Below are 19,275 nucleotides of genomic sequence, written 5' to 3'. Positions count from 1 at the left end.
CTATTCTGCTTATTCACATGTGAGAGGACTCCCAATCCTGAGTTCCTTAGCACTGCATACCGAGTCATTCAACTGCTTTGCCCAAATGACCTTCCAATTCTCATCTTTCACCAACAGCAACACCCTATATTCCAGTCACAAGATCACTAGCTGCTCCCTGAATAAAAAAAAAATGTGCTTTAAAAACAAAAACTAAAAACAACAACCTTTTGGTTGTTGTAGAATATAACTACTATATAAAATGTATAGCATTGAAGTATAAAAATAGAGAACCAGTTATTTCATAGAGAAAAGAAAACTAATCGAAAAACTATTACTGTCTATATTCTTTCAACCACCAAGGTCTTCTAGAAATTTATTCTAGAAGAAATGATTTAGAAAATCATCTGAAATGCAGTGAAAGCATTATGTATAAAAATGCTTTGTACAGCATTATTTATATATCATTTCTAATACAGAAAAGATAGAACCACCTAAATATTCCATTTCTTTATTCTAACATATGTATTCAGCACCTACTATGTAGTAGATTCTACTGCAGGTGCTGGGAAATTTCAGTGGACAGAGGGAAATCCTTACATTCAAAGTATACGTTCTACCTTAATATTATTGTTAAGTAAATTACAGAAACATCTACATATGAGCTTTTATGAAGCCATTAAAAATCAGGTTTATAAAGAAATATTTTAACACATGGGAAAAGGCAACATATTTAATTTTTTTAAAAAAAGCTAGTTAGATATTAATGTTTATGAAATTATCCCAATTTTATTACCTATGAATAGAAATATAATTGGAGAGAAATCCCTCAAAATTATTCTGAGGTACTGGAGGTTAGGACTTCAACATGAAGTTTTTTGAGAAGGTTGGAAGGGAGACACAATTGAACCTTAACTGTATCCAGCCATCCCTGCATGTATGTGTTTGTTTAATGTGGCAAGTTTGAGTAAGCCTGGGATGGGGGTGAAAATTCCTCCTATTTTTTTAATTCAGATAAGACTGAAGAGTTTAGACAATCAATGGCTAGTGTGCTTTAGGACCTGAAAGACTAGACTAGGCCAAACCAGTGTACACTATTTCAGTTTATCTTTTCTGGGTTAAACAGAGCTCTCTTACACAGGAAATAATTCCAAACCCTGGCTACATCTCGGCCTCCGAGAGAACTGATCCTCACTGCTCACAAGGCAGTGAGCTCTTTAAATCTCCTAATAAGGACTTGCACATAGACTAGTTCCACACAGTGCCTGCTGCTCCAAATCCTGCTACACCAACCCCAAGCCCTCTCCCACCAGAACATCTCCACAGAGCAAAACGGAGGGAGACCCTGAAGGGTTTGACCAGGTTTCCAAAGGAATGAAAATAGTAATTTCTAAGAGGATTTAAATTCTCACATATATTTGGCACCTTTCCAAGTCGTCATTTTCCAGATTTGGAAAGGAGGAGAGATAATAATCCTTTAAAAAAAGAAGGCCACATTGCCCCGAGACCCTCAATCTGCTGAATCTTCCAGGGCTGCACACCGCCTGTTCCTCTCCGCAGCATGATTTTCTTTATAATGGACGCTTTATGCAATGAGCCTGGACTGACCATGTGCATAAACAATTCTAACACTGGCTGGAATTGCTGTGCTAGCTGCAGAGTATAAATCCTAATAGAACAGTTTAAAACAAAGCTAGGTGGTCCCTACTAGATAAAGATCTAAGTGACCTCTAATCCCTTGGTAAAACTAGTTTGGCACCTGAAACTAGTTGGAAACCTATATGGTCCTATAAATCAATGTCACCCCAATAAACGTAATTTTAAAAAAAAAAACACTGCTTTGGATGAAACCAGTTTTTACTATTTTAAAAAATCACCACTTTATTCAATACCAACCATTTTAATGGGATCCACAAAAGGACATTTCCAATTTGCTATCCAGTTGTCTCAAGACCATTTATTAAAAAATTTCTTTTGCACTAATTAGAGATGCTGCCTTTAGCAAATATTAAATTCCTATGTGTGCTTGTCACAATTTCTGAACTTCTTATTCATGTGCTATCTGTTGAAGCTTTATGACATGTTTTAAAGTATAGTGGGATAAAAAATAAAAGTAAAATATAGTGAGTCTGCTATTGTTCCAGTTTTTAAGAGTTTTTCTGATGATTCTTAATTATTTTCACAAAAAACTTTAAAATCAGTTTGTCTAATAATTAGTATATATTAGACAAAATTGTAGGAAGGAGAGACATACAGTTATATTTGAAGACTTTAATACTCCCTCCCTCAAAAGACTACAAGCAACCAATATGGAATAAAAATTACTTTCAAAATTATATGCACATGGAGTGTTCATGTAATAGGCCATATTATAAGCATAAGACAAACTTTAATAAACCCTAAAAGTACTGAAAAATTAAGAGTATGATGTCTGATAAGCTAGAATTTTTATCAATTCAAGCTTATCAACTAAAGACACATCTGATAAAGGACTGTCATCCAAAATAAACCAAGAACTCTTAAAACTGAACAATCAGAAAACAAACCCCTTTAAAAAAATGAACCAAAGATCTTAACAGCCATCTCATCATAGAAGATATATACAGATGGCAAATAAACTGAAAAGATGCTCAATATCACCTTTCATTAGAAAATGATAGTTAAAACATCCATGAAATACCACTACACACCTGTTAGAATGGCCACAATTTAAAACACTGACAACTGCTAATTCTGATGAGGATACGAAGCAACAGCACTCTCATTCATTGCTGGTGGGAACGCAAAATGGTACAGCCACTTTGGAAGACATGTTAGCAATCTTATAAAACTTAACACTCTTATCATATGATCCAGCAATCCTGACTCCTTGGTATTTACCCAACTGAACTGAAAATTCATGTCCACACCACAACCTGTACATGGATGTTTATAAGCAGCTTTATTCATAACTGCCAAAACTTGGAGGCAATCAAGGTATTTTTCAGTAGGTGAATGGATAAATAAATGGTGGCACATTTGGACAAGGGAATATTATTTAATGCCAAAAAGCAATGACCTACCAAGCCATGAGGAGACATGAAGGAAATTTAAATGCATGAAAGAAGCCAACCTGAGAAGGCTGCATACTATATGAGTTCAACTGTATGACATACTGGAAAAGGCAAAACTGTGGAGAGGGTGTGGGGAGGGACGAATGAATAGGCAGAGCACAGAGGATTTTTACAGCAGTGAAACTATTATGTATGATCTATATATATAAAAGCCTAAGCGACCATCCAACCATTCAACCATCTGACCAGAGTTACAACACGCACTAACCACCGGGGGCAGACTCTCAATGTAGGAGCTGCCGAGCGACAGCAACTTTGCAGAGTGCCCTCTCACACTCCGGGACCCCTCTGGGGATGTTGGACTGCCGGTTTCGGCCCGACACCCTGCAGGCCAGGCCGAGGGACCCCACTCACTCCACCCCAGGTGCGGCCGGCCGGGGAGGGACCTCGGGAGGTTCGCTCCAGGGCATGTCTGGCCCGTCTTGCCCAGTCCCGCCCCACAGGCCACCTTCTAATTAATTTCCTTTCAATGTGCATGAATCTCTGCACCGGGCCTCTAGTACTATATAATGGTATGTGTGTCATTATCCATTTGTTCTAACCAATACAATGTACAACACAAAGAGTGAATCCTACTGTAAACTACAGATTTGGGGTGACGGTGATGTGTCAATGTAGATTCACCTACTGCAACAAATGTACCACTCTGTGGGCATGCTGAGAGTCGGAGAGGCTTCCCTGTGCAGGGGCAGGACTATAAGGGAACTCTGTACTTTCTCATCAATTCTGCTATGAACCTACAACTGCTTTAAAAAATAGTCTACTGAAAAAAGTCAATCAAGGTAACCCACCATATTAACAGAATAAAAGAGCAAATGTATATGATGTCAAGAGATGCAAAAAAAGCAGATGACAGAAATTCAGCACCCATTAATATGTTTATTAACTCTCAGCAAACTGGTTTTAGAAGACAATTTCTTCATCAAATAAAGGACACTGATGAAAACGCCTACAATTACCAGAATAATAGTGAAACACTGAATCCTTTTTTCCTAAGTTCAAGAATAAAGTAAGGATGTCTACCCTCATGACACCCATTCAACATTGTACTAGAGGTCGAAACTAGTGCAATAAGTTAAGATAAAAAAATAAAAGGTATAAAATCTGGAAGTGAAAAGGAAACTAAACTGTCCCTAGTCTCAATGATTGCTTACTTAGCAAAACAAAAAAGTAGCAACCAAAACAACACAAAACTATTTTAAAATAGTAAATTTAGAAAATAAAGTCAGATACAAAAATCAGTGTTGTATCTACATATTAACAACATACTATTTGAATATAAAATTGTTTTAAATATCACTTACCATAGCATAAAGCATAATATACTTAGAAATAAATTTAACAAAATGTGAACAAGTCCTGTACACTAAAATAACAAAACATTAAGAAAATTTAAAAGACCTTAAAAAACAAAGAAATACCTTGTTCATGGACTAACAAGTAGGTTCAACATTAAAATGTCAGACCGCCCAAAACTGATCTATAAATTGAATGCAAACTCAATTTCAATACCAATAAACTGACAGAAACTGACACCCTGATTCTAAAATGTATACAATAATGCAAAAGTCCTAGAATACCTAAAACAATCTGAAAAAGGACAAAGTAGGAGAACTTACACTCACACTTCATCACATACTCTCAACTTTATAGTATAAAGCTACAGGACTCAAGATATTGTGGTATTGGCATTAGGATAGACAAAGAGATCAATGAAACAGAATAGAAAGAGTAGTAATAGATAAAAATGTAGTCAACTGATTTTTTTTTACAAAGATGCTGAAGTAAATCAATAGAGGAAATAGTCTTTTCAACAAATGTTGCTGAAACATCTAGATAGCCAACATCATACATGAATTAATTTGAAGTAAATAACCAACCTAAACATGAGCTAAAACTACAGAGCTTTAAAAAAAAACAAAAATTAGTTCACCAGGCCAGTGTGGCTCAGTAGTTGAGTGTCGACCTATATACGGGGAGTTCACAGTTGGATTCCCAGGCAGGGCTTGATCCCTGCTGGGGCATGGATGCAGGAGGCAGCTGATCAATGATTCATCATTGATGTTTCTCTATCTCTCTCTCCTTCCCCCTTCCTCTCTGAAATCAATAAAATATATATTTTTTAAAAATAGGTCAATATGTCTGTGACCTGAATATAAACAAGAATTTCTTAGGGGGAACCCCTCCCCCCACCCCCAAAAATACCGCCAGAAAATAATAAACCTAAGAGAAAAAATTGTACCATCAAAATTTAAAATACTCCTACAACAAAATAATAAAAAAGCAAATACCCCAATTTTTTTAAATGAGCAAAATACTTGAATATATACTTCACAAAGGAAGCTATAAGAATGGTGAGTAATTATGTTGATATATAATATAAATTCAAATAATAATGCAACTTAAGACTATGAAACTCTATTACATACCCATTAGAATGGCTAAAATTACAAAAATGAACAACAGAAAATATTGTTGCAAGTAGTAGAAATGTAAAATGGTACAACCCCATTGGAGGTTTGCCAGTTTCTTTTAAATTTAAATATGACCATTTAACCCAACAGTTCCAATCCTAGGTATTTATCCAAGGAAAATGAAAATCTATTTCCATAAAATGCACATAAGAATATTCATAGTTGCCCTGGCAGGTTTGCCTCAGTGGATAGAGCGTCGGCTTGCGGACTGAAGGGTCACAGGTTCAGTTCCGGTCAAGGGCACATGCCCAGGTTGCGGGTTCAATCCCCAGTGGGGGGGCGTGCAGGAGGCAGTCGATCCATGATTCTCTCTCATCATTGATGTTTCTATCTCTCTCTCCCTCTCCCTTCCTCTATGAGATCAATAAAAATATATTTAAAAAAAGAATATTCATATCAGCTTCATTCCTAATAGCCAAAAAGAACAAAAACAGAAAAACCCAAATATTCATCAACAGAATGGATAAATTATGGTATATTAATAAAACAGTATACTGCTCAGCAATAAAAAGCAAGTATAAATACATTTGATCACAGGATGGATCGCACAAACATTATTCTGAGTGAAAGAAGCTGGACACAAAAGAGTACATGGATTAATTTCCATTTACATGAAATTTTCAAACAGCCAAAACCAACCCGCAGTTAAAATTTGGAACAGTGGTTGCCACTTGATGGAAATGATGGGAACTGACTGGGAAGGGAGCTTCCTAGGATGATGTAAATGGTCTATATCTTGATGAAGGTGAATCCATTTCTCAAAACTCACGGAATTGTACATATACAATTAGTACAATCAAAGATTAACAACCAACTACAAATAAATTGCACCCCTAGTGTAGATGGCTTCACTAGTGAATTCTTCCAGGCATTTAAAGAAAAAAATAATACCAATCTTACACAAATTCTTAAAGAAAACTGGGAAAGCAGAAACACTTCCCAAATTGTCTTGTAAACTAAATATATTATTCAAAAAATAAGGAATTATGAGATAGATAGATTAAAGGCTAATCTTGCCCACGCCCATAAACAAAACAATCCTAATGAAATAACAAGTCAAACCCAACTACATATTTAAACGATGTACACAAACAATTCAACTTGTGTAATAATGCAATACTGGTATATTTAAAAATTAATGTAATTCCCACATTCACCAAATATAGACGTTAAATCGTTTCATCAAAATAGAAAAAAATTGATATAGAAAAAGCTTTTGATAAAGTTACCTCCTATGCATGATAAAAGCTCAACAGAATAGGAATAGAAGAAAAACTTTCTTAACCTACAAAAGAGTAACACTAAATCCTACTTAATAGTAAACATACCATAAAAATTATAGAAAGCTGAAACTAAAAGGATGGAATATGATATTTAGTGCAAATACTAATAAAAAAAAGAGTAGCACTCTACTAATATCAGATTAAGAAAATTTTCACTCCAAAAGCATTAGCTAGAGATAACGGGGATCATTCCATTATTATAAAAGAGTTAATCACCCGGAAGATATAATAACTCTGTATTTATTATCAGTAAAAACTGGGGGGTGAAAAATATATATATATATATATATATAAATCCTTTCTCAGGAAATAACATATCAAGCAGAGAAAACAAAAGGTAAGAATGTGGATGACTTAAACAAGATTAATGAATTTGTCCTAACTGATATTTATAGAACAAGATTAATGAATCTGTCCTAACTGATATTTATAGAACACCACACAGCAAATTTCAAAGGAGTGAAATCCACAGTTTATATAGCTAGAAAACCCTCCAAATATTTAGAAATTGAGCAATAAACTTCTAAAGATAAACAAAAATCACAATTAAAATAATATTGTATTGATAAACAAAAATCACAATTAAAATAATATTGTATTTTGACCAAAATAAAAATATGACATTTCAATGACTTCTGCTATTCTAATTATAATAACAAAGAACATCACACACCCAGAAATAAATCTGCTGAAAGATGTAGAAGTCTTGCCCACCAAATGAAAACTACAAAACATCAGTGAGATAAATTTATAAAACCCTAAATAAATGAAGGAATATACCATGATCATAGATTGGCTAAGTCAATATTGTTAAGGTGTCAATAATCTACAAAATGATTCTAGTTTCAGTGCAACCCTAATCAAAATTCCAACAGGTGTGTGGGTGTGAGTATGGGTTTTTAAGAGTAAGTAGAGCCCTAGCTGGTTTGGCTCAGTGGATAGAGTGTCGGCCTGCGGACTGAAGGGTCCGGGGTTCGATTCTGGTCAAGGGCACATGCCCCAGTTGTGGGCTCGATCCTCAGTAGGGGGCGTACAGTAGGCAGCCGATCGATGATTCTCTCCTCATCATTGATGTTTCTCTCTCTCTCCCTCTCCCTTCCTCTCTGAAATCAATAAAAATATGTCTTAAAAAATTTTTTAAAAAAGTAAGTAGAGCCCTGGTAGGTGTGGCTCAGTTGGTTGAGCATCATCCCATGCACCAAAAAGTCACCAGTTCAATTTGCGGTCAAAACACATACCCAGGTTGTGGGTTTCATCCAAAGTCAGGGTGCATATGGGAGGCAACCAATCAATGTTTCTCCCTCTCTCTTTCACTCTTTCTCCCTTCCTCTCTCTCTAAAATCAATAAAAAAATATATTTTTTAAAAGAGTAAGAAGAAACGGAAACACTGATTCTAAAATTATCCCTCTATATAGAAAAGCCTAATATACAAATTGCCCCCACGGGAGTTCGACCGGGAGACCGATCGCTCGCTATGACATTTGCTGACCACCAGGGGGCAGTGCAGAATGAAGAAAGGAGGTCACGGCCAGAAGTTGGAAGGAAGGCCCCGACTAGCAGCCGGAAGGCCGGATCAGCCCTGATCGCCGGCCAGGCCTAGGGACCCTAACCTTGCACGAATTTTGTGCACTGGGCCTCTTGTAAAAATATAAGAGCCAAGAATAGGGGAGTAGAGGGAAGAAGTCGGAGTACATACACTACCAGATATCAAGACAAAGTAGAATAACTTATGACAGTGTCATATTGGCACAAGGGGATACAAATAGACCAACAAAACAGAGTCCAGAAACATACTCAAACTCACAAGACACATGAAGAATACTAGTAGAAATATCTTCGGGGAAAATTCCACATGTAAGTATTTCATTCCAAACTTTAATATATTTTCTGATTAATCATATCACAACAGAGTAAAAAATATTTCAGTTAAATTTTTTCAGACTGTATAAAATAGCTTCCAAACAATTAGCAGACCTTCTATAAATTCTTACCTCTCCAAAAGCTCCTCGACCAATCACCTTTAATATTTCAAAGTCTTCTCTATGTAATCGCATCTGTTTCACTTTAGAAGTAAATGGTTTAGCTGAAATAAAAAGCAACATCAATTACTTTCTTAATGAAATGTGATGTAAATTAATACAGATAATGGTATTTCTTAAACAATAAGAATTGAAGTTATGATTAAGAATTAAGCCAAAATATTTAATAATTTCATCAAACTATATTGATAATAGATTTAATTTTCATGAGAAAATTATATATTTCCTTTACTTCTTATATATGAATCACATTTTGGTGAAGAAAATTATTTTAAACACCAAATAACATATGAAATAATTCAAAATAGCAAATGAGACCAGTTTATTCTCATATCAAACATTCTGTGTATTCTAACTCTCAATGCTAGATACATATTTTAATACAAAGGTCCAAGAAGCAAAAGCAAATTTCAGGTCACCAGAGAACTTCAGCAATTCCTACCAAATAAATTAATAATTATTTCACATTCCTTTAGCAAGAATCCATCTATATATATAAAAGCCTAAGTGACCATGACAACTGGATGACTGGTCGCTATGATGATGCACTGACCACCAGGGGCAGACACTCAACGCAGGAGCTTCTCTCTGGTGGTCAGTGTGCTCCCACAGCCACTCCCCCCCCTCCCCAGTGACTGGCCAACTTCCCACGGTCCCTGACCTCAGCCGGCCTGGCCCGGATTGCTGGCTAACCTCCTGCAGTCTCTTCCCCCCTCCCGCCCCCCTCCCCAAGCCGGCTGGCCTGGATCAGCCCCATTGGCCCCCATCACTGGCCAGGTTGAGGGATCCCACCCATGCACAAATTTGTGCACCGGGCCTCTAGTACTATATAAAGCATGGTGGCAATCACTGGAGTTTAAAACAAGTATAGTACCTTCCTTCAAGAAGTTCTGTCTTCAGGAAAGACAGACAGTATGCTACACGCATAGTAACAATGTGATTAAGTTTCTAATACAGGGATCAGTGAAAGTAAAACACTTACTATATTATGTGCATCTTAATACTTCACAGAAGTAACAAAAGAACTGGAACTTGAGGACTAAGTAAATTTTGCTACTTTGTCTGGTTTGCAGGATAGACATTGAATACTATGTGAGGAATTTAGACATTATTCTATTAATTATAGGGACTAAATTGACATTTGTTTTTGTTGTTAATCCTCACCTGAGGATATTTTTCCCATTGATTTTTAGAGCAAGTGGAAGGGAGAGGGAGAACCACAGAGAGAGAAACATCAGTGTGAGAGACACACATCGACTGGCTGCAACTGGTATGTGCCCTTGACCAAAATCGAACCGGGACCCCTCAGTCTATGGGCCAACACTCCACCCACTGAGCAAACCGGCTAGAGCAACCATAGCTATTTTAATCAACATGAATAAATCTCAAAAAATACTTGGAAAAGAAGTCACAGAAAATATAGTGTGATTTCATTTACACACAATTTAAAAACAAGCAAAAATAAACATATTCTATAGGAATACTTATAAAACTATAAAGCAAATTTCATGGAGATGATTTATTCTTGAGGGAAAGGAGACACACAGGGTTTTCTAAAATCCTGTTAATTTCTTAAGCTGGATCAATGGTACAGGAATGTTAATTTTATTACCATCCTTTGAACTGTACAAAAAGTTTTATGCACTCTTTTATACATTTAAATTCATAAGGAAATTTTTTAAACTTGTATATATGAATGGATCTATATTCAATTTAATGAAAATGGTTAGTTCAAAATTTTGCTTATTGGCCAGAATTTTTTTACAATTTACTTAATATTCTTTCAAATCTGAGAAACTATGGCTATTCTTAACGTTTTTAAGCCTAACAATATAACTTTAATTTCAGTGATCAAGTTAGATGAAAACAATTGATTGTGTATAAAATGAACTGTGAACAACTATAGAAATATGAGAAACCAGTACCAGTATTATTATTCACACACACAAAAAGTTCTTTGGCGGCATGGTCTTAAGAAGAATAAATAAATGACTGGTTGATTATAGTTCCTTCAACCTACTACATGAAACAAGCAACTTGATCCTTCAAGTGAGATGGTAATCGTATGATAACTGCATAGTTCAAAACCATTTTCCATTCACATTTTAATGAAGCGCTGCTCAAGGGTTTTTCACTACCCTACTTGTCCCCATGACCCTACCTCTGCTTCAAGAGGACATACCTGGTGGCCTCTCCCTCTTACATCTGATGGCAACTAATCTATCTGACATCACCATAAACTCAGAGCTCTCCACCTCTAACAAAGAATCTAAAACAAGCCAAAGGATGTAACTGAAGCAGATCTCATTAAGTGTCTCTATCAACTTAACTTGATCTTTGCCTCCCTTATCTTCAAGACAACCACAAAATGTGTCTGATTCCTTGGATTAGTTACTCATTATCTGCTCAGAGATTACTGAGATATTGAAATTAGCGGAAGTGAGCAGGCAAAAATCTTGAAACAACTATTATAAACTAAAGGCCCAGATTCACGCACCAGTGGGGTCCCTCGGCCTGGCCTATGGGGATGGGGCCAAAACCAGCTCTCCAACATCCCCCGATGGGTCCCAGATTGCGAGAGGGTGCAGGCTAGGCTGAGGGACCCAGCCAGGCCAAGGGACCCCACAGGTGCATGATCGGGGCGGGGCCGGGGAGGGACGGCAGGAGGGCTCCAGGGCATGTCCGGCCTGTCTCACCCAGTCCCAACTGGCTGGACCCTAGCAGCATGCTAACCTACCAGTTGGAGCATTTGCCCCCTGGTGGTCAGTGCACATCATAGCGACTGGTTGAATTTAGCATATTAGGCTTTTATTATATAGCATATGCTCAGAGGAAAAGAATCAATCAATCATCTGTCTTTTTAAAAAAAGAACCAAATGGAAATTCTAGAATTGGATGTGCTTCAAAATAAAATGAAAATAATGAGGAAAGAGCCCATGAACTTGAAAATATATCCATAGAAATGAACAATCTAAAGTAAAAAGACCTTAAGAATAGACAGCCTCAGGCACCTATGAGACAACATCAAAGGGTAATTAGAATCTCAGTAGGGGAGGATAGAGAAAAGCTGATTATATGTTACCGCCAGAAGTTCATTGGCAATATTTAACAAAAATGCTTTATACAAAGAAACATAAGAAAAAAGTCATGAATTCTATCCACCAGAAGCCCATCATGTCAGTCACTTGGTGTGACTGAAATAGTTTTGGATGTATGAGACAAATTGCAGAAAAACTTTATACTCGTTACAATAACTGGAAAAGACTTAATGATCACTACACTACTGCCCCTGACAAAAATCAAAACCATGTAAGGGGCCAATTGGGTCTGTTGTACTGCTAGACAACTGCCATATCCGGGGACGTTTCACAAGGTGCTATACATACCACCTAACGATAACAATGCCTTGTCTCTCTTCAATGCTGCACAGTTTAGTGTGTTCCCTGTGCCACATATTTTCTGAGGTACCTGCCACACCATTTCCGTCCGTTTCTCTGAAAACCTCCCTCCGACTGGAGGTCAGGTGTAATTGTGGGCCCTCACTTCACTAGCCAGAGTAAAGTGAACTAGTGTGGAAAACTAACCAAAGCTGTGGAAAAAAAGGATTTAAAACTGAACTCAAAAAAAACCAACCAACCAAACAAACAAACAAAAAAACTGAACTCAGAAGAGTTAGTCTCTGCAATAGTCACAATCCCACTAGGACACAGCTGGCTCACCAATTAAGAAGTCACCGTTTTGCCTTGACCGGTTTGGCTCAGTGGATAGAGCGTCGGCCTGCGGAATGAAGGGTCCCAGGTTCGATTCCAGTCAAGGGCATGTACCTTGGTTGCAGGCACATCCCCAATAGGGGGTGTGCAGGAGGCAGCTGATCGATGTTTCTCTCTCATCGATGTTTCTAACTCTATATCCCTTTCCCTTCCTCTCTGTAAAAATCAATAATATATATATATTTTTTTTAAAAGAAGTAATCATTTTATGTAAATTCTGACAACCTGTCCCAATTTCTCTCACTCTCACATTCACTACATTAAGTATTATTATTCCTATTTAAAAGAAAGAAAAAACAGGTTCAGTAAGGTAAAATAAGCTGAAGGTTACATTGCCAACAATGGCACAAATAGGATTTAAACTCTAATGTCAGGCTCCAAAGCCTTTCCAATATAACATGCTGCCTCTTTCTTCCCAAAAGCTTTTGGGGGAAAAGAAACAAAAAACAGATACTAAACTTAACAGAATGAAATATAAAACAATTCTAAGTTTTAAAAAACGCTCTCTCTGAAACTTGAAAGAAAGCAAATTCCCATCCGAGCCTCTAGCACACTGCCTGGTTCACTACACACTATCAAATGAATGGGTAAGTGAATGAATGATTCTAAAAATAAAAGAATTCTAAGTTCCAATGTGAAATGCCAGGAATACCTTGCAAGGTATACCTTTTTCTTTGCGGAATGTAACCCAAAATCTAAACATAGAGTCTCCTTCAATCCACCCGACTCCCACAACGACTGCCCAGGTCCCGTAGGAACATAGACTGCTGGTTGCAAGCCACTGATGGCTTGAGAAAGGGCCCTCGTTAGAGATTCCAACAGAAAAAGAATGTGGATGGAGGAGACACATGTGAGAATGTGGGGAATAAGACAGCCCCAAGGCATAGCGAGGCCAGGAAGGGAAGAGGGAGTACTGCAGCCAGAGATGTTAACCTCCCTTCATTCCTGGTTCTGCTTCCTCCCTTCCTCTCAAATTTCTCCAGTGGGTGTGCCTCCTTCCAGTGTTGCTCCCCCTCAGCCTTTCCACTGCATGTCCTCCTACTATAGATGCTGATGCTAATCTGCAGTGCAGTAACGTGAGAATCAAGGACCATTGCTAAGGCAGGGAGAGCGGGGAAAGAAATATGAGGGAGCATTGACAAGAGTAATAACTAAAATCACATTAAAACTTTCGTTAGTCATATCAGGTTCTGTTTATATTTTCAAATAAAATATACTGTGCACTTTTAAATTCGTTATGTAATAAGAAATTATGAAATATACTGTGACCATACACTAACTTGTAATGTACAAAGAATAAAATTACAAGCGGTATGTTTCTGAGATTTATGGTGACAACATATACTTGAGCACGAGTGTAAAACTGTCTTATTCACGTTTTTGTTGTTGTTGTTAAACCTCACCAGACGATATTTTTCCATTGATTTTTAGAGAGTGTGGAAGGGAGAGGAAAAGACAGTGACAAACATCGATGTGAGAGAGACACATCGATTGGTTGCCTCCTGCCTGAGCCCGGACCAGGGCCAGGGATCGAGCCTGCAACCAAGGTATGTGCCCAGGACCCTTCAGTCCGAGGGCTGACGCTCTATCCACTGAGCCAAACCAACTACGACTTATTCATTTTTAAACACCTAAAATTGTATCTTTTGACAGAGTAGGTATTTTTATATTTTTAATAATTAAGTTATTGTGGAAAATTTTCAAAGTAGTCTATATGTATTATGGTTTTGGCAACTTCATAAGCAAAGGTAACAGAGCCACAAACACAGAACATATTAAATATAGGGTCTCTAAATTACTATATATATCATTCTTTTTACCCATTCACTGATTAATGAACACTTGGGTTGTTTCTACTTTTTAGCTAACTATATATATGAAAACCTAAGTGACCGAATGACCAGTCAACCGGTCGCTATGATGCACACTGACCACCAGGGGGCAGAGGCTCAAGGCAGGAGCTGCCCCCTGGTGGTCAGTGCGCTCCCACAGTGGGAGTGCCGCTCAGCTGACTGGCCTGTCTGGCAGCCACTCACTCCCTCAGTAGTCCTGCAGGTCCAATCTCCAGAGAATGGGCCAGGCACTGATGGACCAGAGCTGCCGGCACAATTCAATTCCCACAGCACAGCAGGCCTCCTGGATGTCGGCCTCGGGCACTGAGGCCACTTCCCCTCCCTAGATGCTCCGCAAGAAGAAACAATATAAAAGTGGCCGCCAGGTGGCTCCTGACAACTGGCAAGAACGTCAGCAGACGGATCCAGATCCTGGGCCGGCAAGGGCGTCCCACTGCCTACCACCCTCGGGATGGGTGCCAGACGCAGGGCTCACAGCTGGCAAGCACCACTACTGCGGCGCAAACCTCTCCTGATCAGGGCTGACTGGGCGCGAGCCCGCAGCAGGTGCAGTGGGGCCGGGATGGGCAGGAACGGCAGGCAGGAGCGGCTGGCGGCGTTGGACTGCTGGTTTCGGCCCAATCCTGCAGGCCATGCCGAGGGACCCCACCCGTGCATGAATTCGTGCACTGGGCTTCTAGTTGTTAATAAAGCTGCTACGAACATTGGTGTACAACAAGCATGTCAAACTTGCAGCCGGCGGACCACATGCCTCATTTATTTAAACAAGGTGTACAAGTATCTGTTTGAGTCCCTCAATGGGCTGTTTTATAGTTAAACAAGAGGCCTGATGCACAAAATCCGTGCAAGGGGCTCGGCCCTCGCAGCCCCAGCATTGTCCGGAAGGTTGTCCAGACGGTCGTTCTGCTGTTCGGTCTAATTAGCATATTAGCTCTTTATTATATAGGATAAGAAAAAAATAATTAACATATCTAGCATAAAGACTCAAAATGTTAACTATATATCTGTATTATTTGAATGCTTTAAATAAATGTGTTCATATACAACATGTGAATTTTAACTCATTGTATGCCATAAGCGTCTGTAGATGCAAGTGGTGGACCTTCCCCACATGCCATGAATGTCTATTTAAAAAAAAAAAATGTTTTCCCTAAGTGGCAGCCCTGACCAACCTTAAAATCATTTTTCGTGAGAATTTTCAGCTGAAAATATTCACAAACACCCCAATTGTGAGTAATATATTTTTATAATACTCACTGCAATTCCTAATATCGTGGGGATGGTTTCCGTTTTGGACGTGTGGCAGCTAACTGATTAAAAAATAATTACTTCTAATACAGAGCAAGATTTGATGGTAAAATTATCATATAGCTAAAGAAAGAATGTGTCCGGAAGGAAGACACCGAGAGTATTTGTGAGTGAGAAACCTAGGTAGTAGTCTTCATGCACAGTAGACGGGGTGCTGACAAATGAACAACATGTCAATCCATGTGACATGTCATTCCTATAAGGGACTATCAGAACTTTAAGTCCATTAGAGTAACTACCCTTACTCCAATGCCATTCTCCAATTCCAAACTTCCAATAGCACTGGTGGGACTGACACAAATGACTCCAGTGCTTAATAGATATATTCTTTATTGCAAATTGCTAAACTTACATTCTAGTTCATCTACTTGTCTCTCATAAATGAAATTAATGAATATATTAGCATTCCCAATTTGATCAATTCTATAAGGTTGAGACTCATAAATTCACAAAGATAATGTCTTCATTAATTATTTAACACTACATTTAATTATTTATTGAGTACCTATTCAGTACCAGCCACTGTGCTAGAAATGGGAAACAGACTGGGTAGCTGACTTCCCACAGCAACAATTTAATCTCATCACATACCTTCATTCAAATATTGTGTTGTCACCACTATTAATAAATAATACTACATAGGAATTTTTACATAATAGATTTATGGAAAATAAATCTCAAAGAAAGAGAAAATAAATACAGATACTATATAAATTTATTTGCACTCAGCAGCTGGTGAGAACACCATTATAAAATAGTATTTATATGCCAAAACCGGTTTGGCTCAGTGGATAGAGCGTCAGCCTGCGGACTGAAAGGTCCCGGGTTCGATTCCGGTCAAGGGCATGTACCTTGGTTGCGGGCACATCCCCCGTGGGAGATGTGCAGGAGGGCAGCTGGTCGATGTTTCTTCTCCCATCGATGTTTCTAACTATCTATTCTCTCTCCCTTCCTCTCTGTAAAAAAATCAATAAAAATATAATTTGAAAAAAAAAATAAAAATAAAAAAATAAAATAGTATTTATAAAACTATTCCCATATGTTTAAAAATATGAAAAAAAGTGAAAAAATAGTTCAGCCACTTAGTCTAGATATAATATTGGTTTGTGTTTTTAAAGGAAGTACTTCTGCTCAATTAGATTTGGGGGAGGAAAAGAAAATTTAACAAAGTGATTCTAAAGGAACCTGCAAGAATAAATGTAGAAGAATAGGCAAGAAAATATTTAAAATGAAATATAAAGTGTCTTGCTTTACAAGCTACTAGAATGTGTTTTACAAGTATCAGTTCAGCCCTAGCTGGTTTAGCTCAGTGGATAGAGCGTAAGCCTGAGGACTGAAGGGTCTCAGGTTCGATTCTGGTCAAGGGCACATGCCTGGGTTGTGGGCTCGATCCCCAGTAGGGGGCGTGCAGGAGGCAGCCAATCAATGATTCTCTCTCATCATTGATGCTTCTCTCTCTCTCCCTCTCTAAAATCAATAAAAATATACTTTTTAAAAAAGTATCAGTTCAAATATAGGTACATTATCTAAAAAACAAACTATGTATACCATAAGTGTAATAGAATACAATATTTTTATGTTCTTGGGATGAGGAAAAACTTTTCTATCAGGATGCCAAAAGCAAAAGCCTAAAAGAAAAAGACAGAACGATTTAACAAAATTTGAAAGTTACATTTTTAAAATACTGTATTAAGGTTTAAAATAAAAATAAGTTACAAACAGGGAAAATATTTGTAAACTATGACGGTCAAAGGGTTGCAATCCATAAAATTCAGAGTTCTTGCAATGTAGTAAGAAAAAAAGAGCACTATAATACACTGGTTCTCAACCTTCCTAATGCCGTGACCCTTTAATACAGTTCCTCATGTTGTGATGACCCCCAATTTCATTGTTACAAATTGAACACTATTAAAGCATAGTGATTAATCACATAAACAATATGTAATTATAGATGTGTTTTCCTATGGTCTTAGGCAACCCCTGTGAAAGGGTCGTTTGACCCCCAAAGGGGTCGCGATCCACAGGTTGAGAACTGCTGCTATAATAGAAAGTGGAGCAAATGTGTAAATAATTGTTAAATATAACTTGATTTAATACACATTTAGAAGTTTTAAATAAAGTATATCAAGGAATTAAGAGCTCTGTCTTCCCAGTCAGAGAAATTGAATACTTGTGTAATGTAGTATAAGTTTCTTAGCCTATCTAATTCTCAATTTCTTTAAGGAGACAAAAGTATTTATCAACTCAAAGGTACTGGTAAGATAAGTACTTTAAAAGAAGATGGGATGAAAACTTCCTAAAGGCAAAACCTGGCTATAAGATGATTGAGAAAAATGAGGAGGAGTTCAACTTAAAATGAAAAGAACAATAAACACTGGAGGCTCTGGAAGAATGTCTTAGCCTGCTAAAATGTTTGGGTGTGAGATGGACAGGTGGCACACAAACATCTGTCCGTGGTCCTGAACCTCCATTAACTCTTAGGGCAGTGATGGCGAACCTTTTGAGCTCAGTGTGTCAGCATTTTGAAAAACCCTAACTTAACTCTGGTGCCGTGTCACATGTAGAAATTTTTTGATATTTGCAACCATAGTAAAACAAAGATTTATATTTTTGATATTTACTTTATATATTTAAATGCCACTTAACAAAGAAAAATCAACCAAAAAAATGAGTTCGCGTGTCACCTCTGACACGCGTGTCATAGGTTCACCATCACTGGCTTAGGGCATAGTTCACTCTAATTGTGGAACACTGAGAAGACATTCACCGTTTCCAAGGAGTTCTCAAGGAGATAAGCACAATGGAGAACAAGGAAAAGAGTATAATGACCAAAAGCTTCTGAAACCACATAGCCATGGAGAGAGGACCAGCTGGGATGGGGGAACTTGCTCTGACAGGTTTCAAATATACACCTATACAAAAAAAGGGAGGCGGGGACGGAAATAAGGAGGTGAAGGAAGAGGAAGAGAAGGAAGAGATTTCAGATGTGAATTTGTGACAATAAGTGTTATAGAAAGTCTATGGAATTAGATATACTTGAGTTTGTAACAATTCTGTTTTGCTGACAAGAGTCATTAATATCTACACTAATAAAAGAGAAACATGCAAATTGGTGTTGCTCCACTATGCCCACCAGCCAATCAGAGCAATTATGCAAATTAACCCAAAAAAAGATGGTGGTTAATTTGCATATGCAGGCGCTGTGGCTGCAGCAGAGAAGTCAAGCCAAAGGCCTGGGGTCCCGGATGCCAGAGGAAAACCGGTGCCAGTAGCCAGGGGAAGGAAGGCCTATTGCACGAATCTTCGTGCAGTGGGCTTCTAGTATAGTGATAAAAGTCCATAATATATGGTGCAGGAAGGATATAAGAAGTTAGAGAGAGGAACCCAATGGCCAAATATCTACTAAAATTCTCCTCCCCCTCCCCAAAAAAATAATAAATAAATAAATAAAATTC

General features: G+C 37.8%; 1 protein-coding gene across 8 annotated transcripts in view; it reads right to left on the bottom strand.

Moving 5' to 3' along the window:
* CDC42BPA (CDC42 binding protein kinase alpha) overlaps positions 1-19,275 on the bottom strand; it is a 178,469-nt gene that overhangs the window by 135,136 nt on the left and 24,058 nt on the right. For all 8 annotated transcript variants that reach the window (XM_023745028.1, XM_023745035.1, XM_023745033.1 and 5 more), the window contains exon 2: positions 8,842-8,933. In XM_023745028.1, coding sequence (XP_023600796.1) covers positions 8,842-8,933 — 92 coding nt within the window. The remainder of the gene's footprint in view (positions 1-8,841; positions 8,934-19,275) is intronic.

The sequence above is a fragment of the Myotis lucifugus genome, unplaced genomic scaffold (genome assembly GCF_000147115.1).
Source record: "Myotis lucifugus unplaced genomic scaffold, Myoluc2.0 scaffold_510, whole genome shotgun sequence".
NCBI classification, from domain to species: Eukaryota; Metazoa; Chordata; class Mammalia; order Chiroptera; family Vespertilionidae; genus Myotis; species Myotis lucifugus.
The sequence above is the reverse complement of the archived record's forward strand: the minus strand, read 5'-3'. Positions and strand labels throughout refer to the sequence as shown.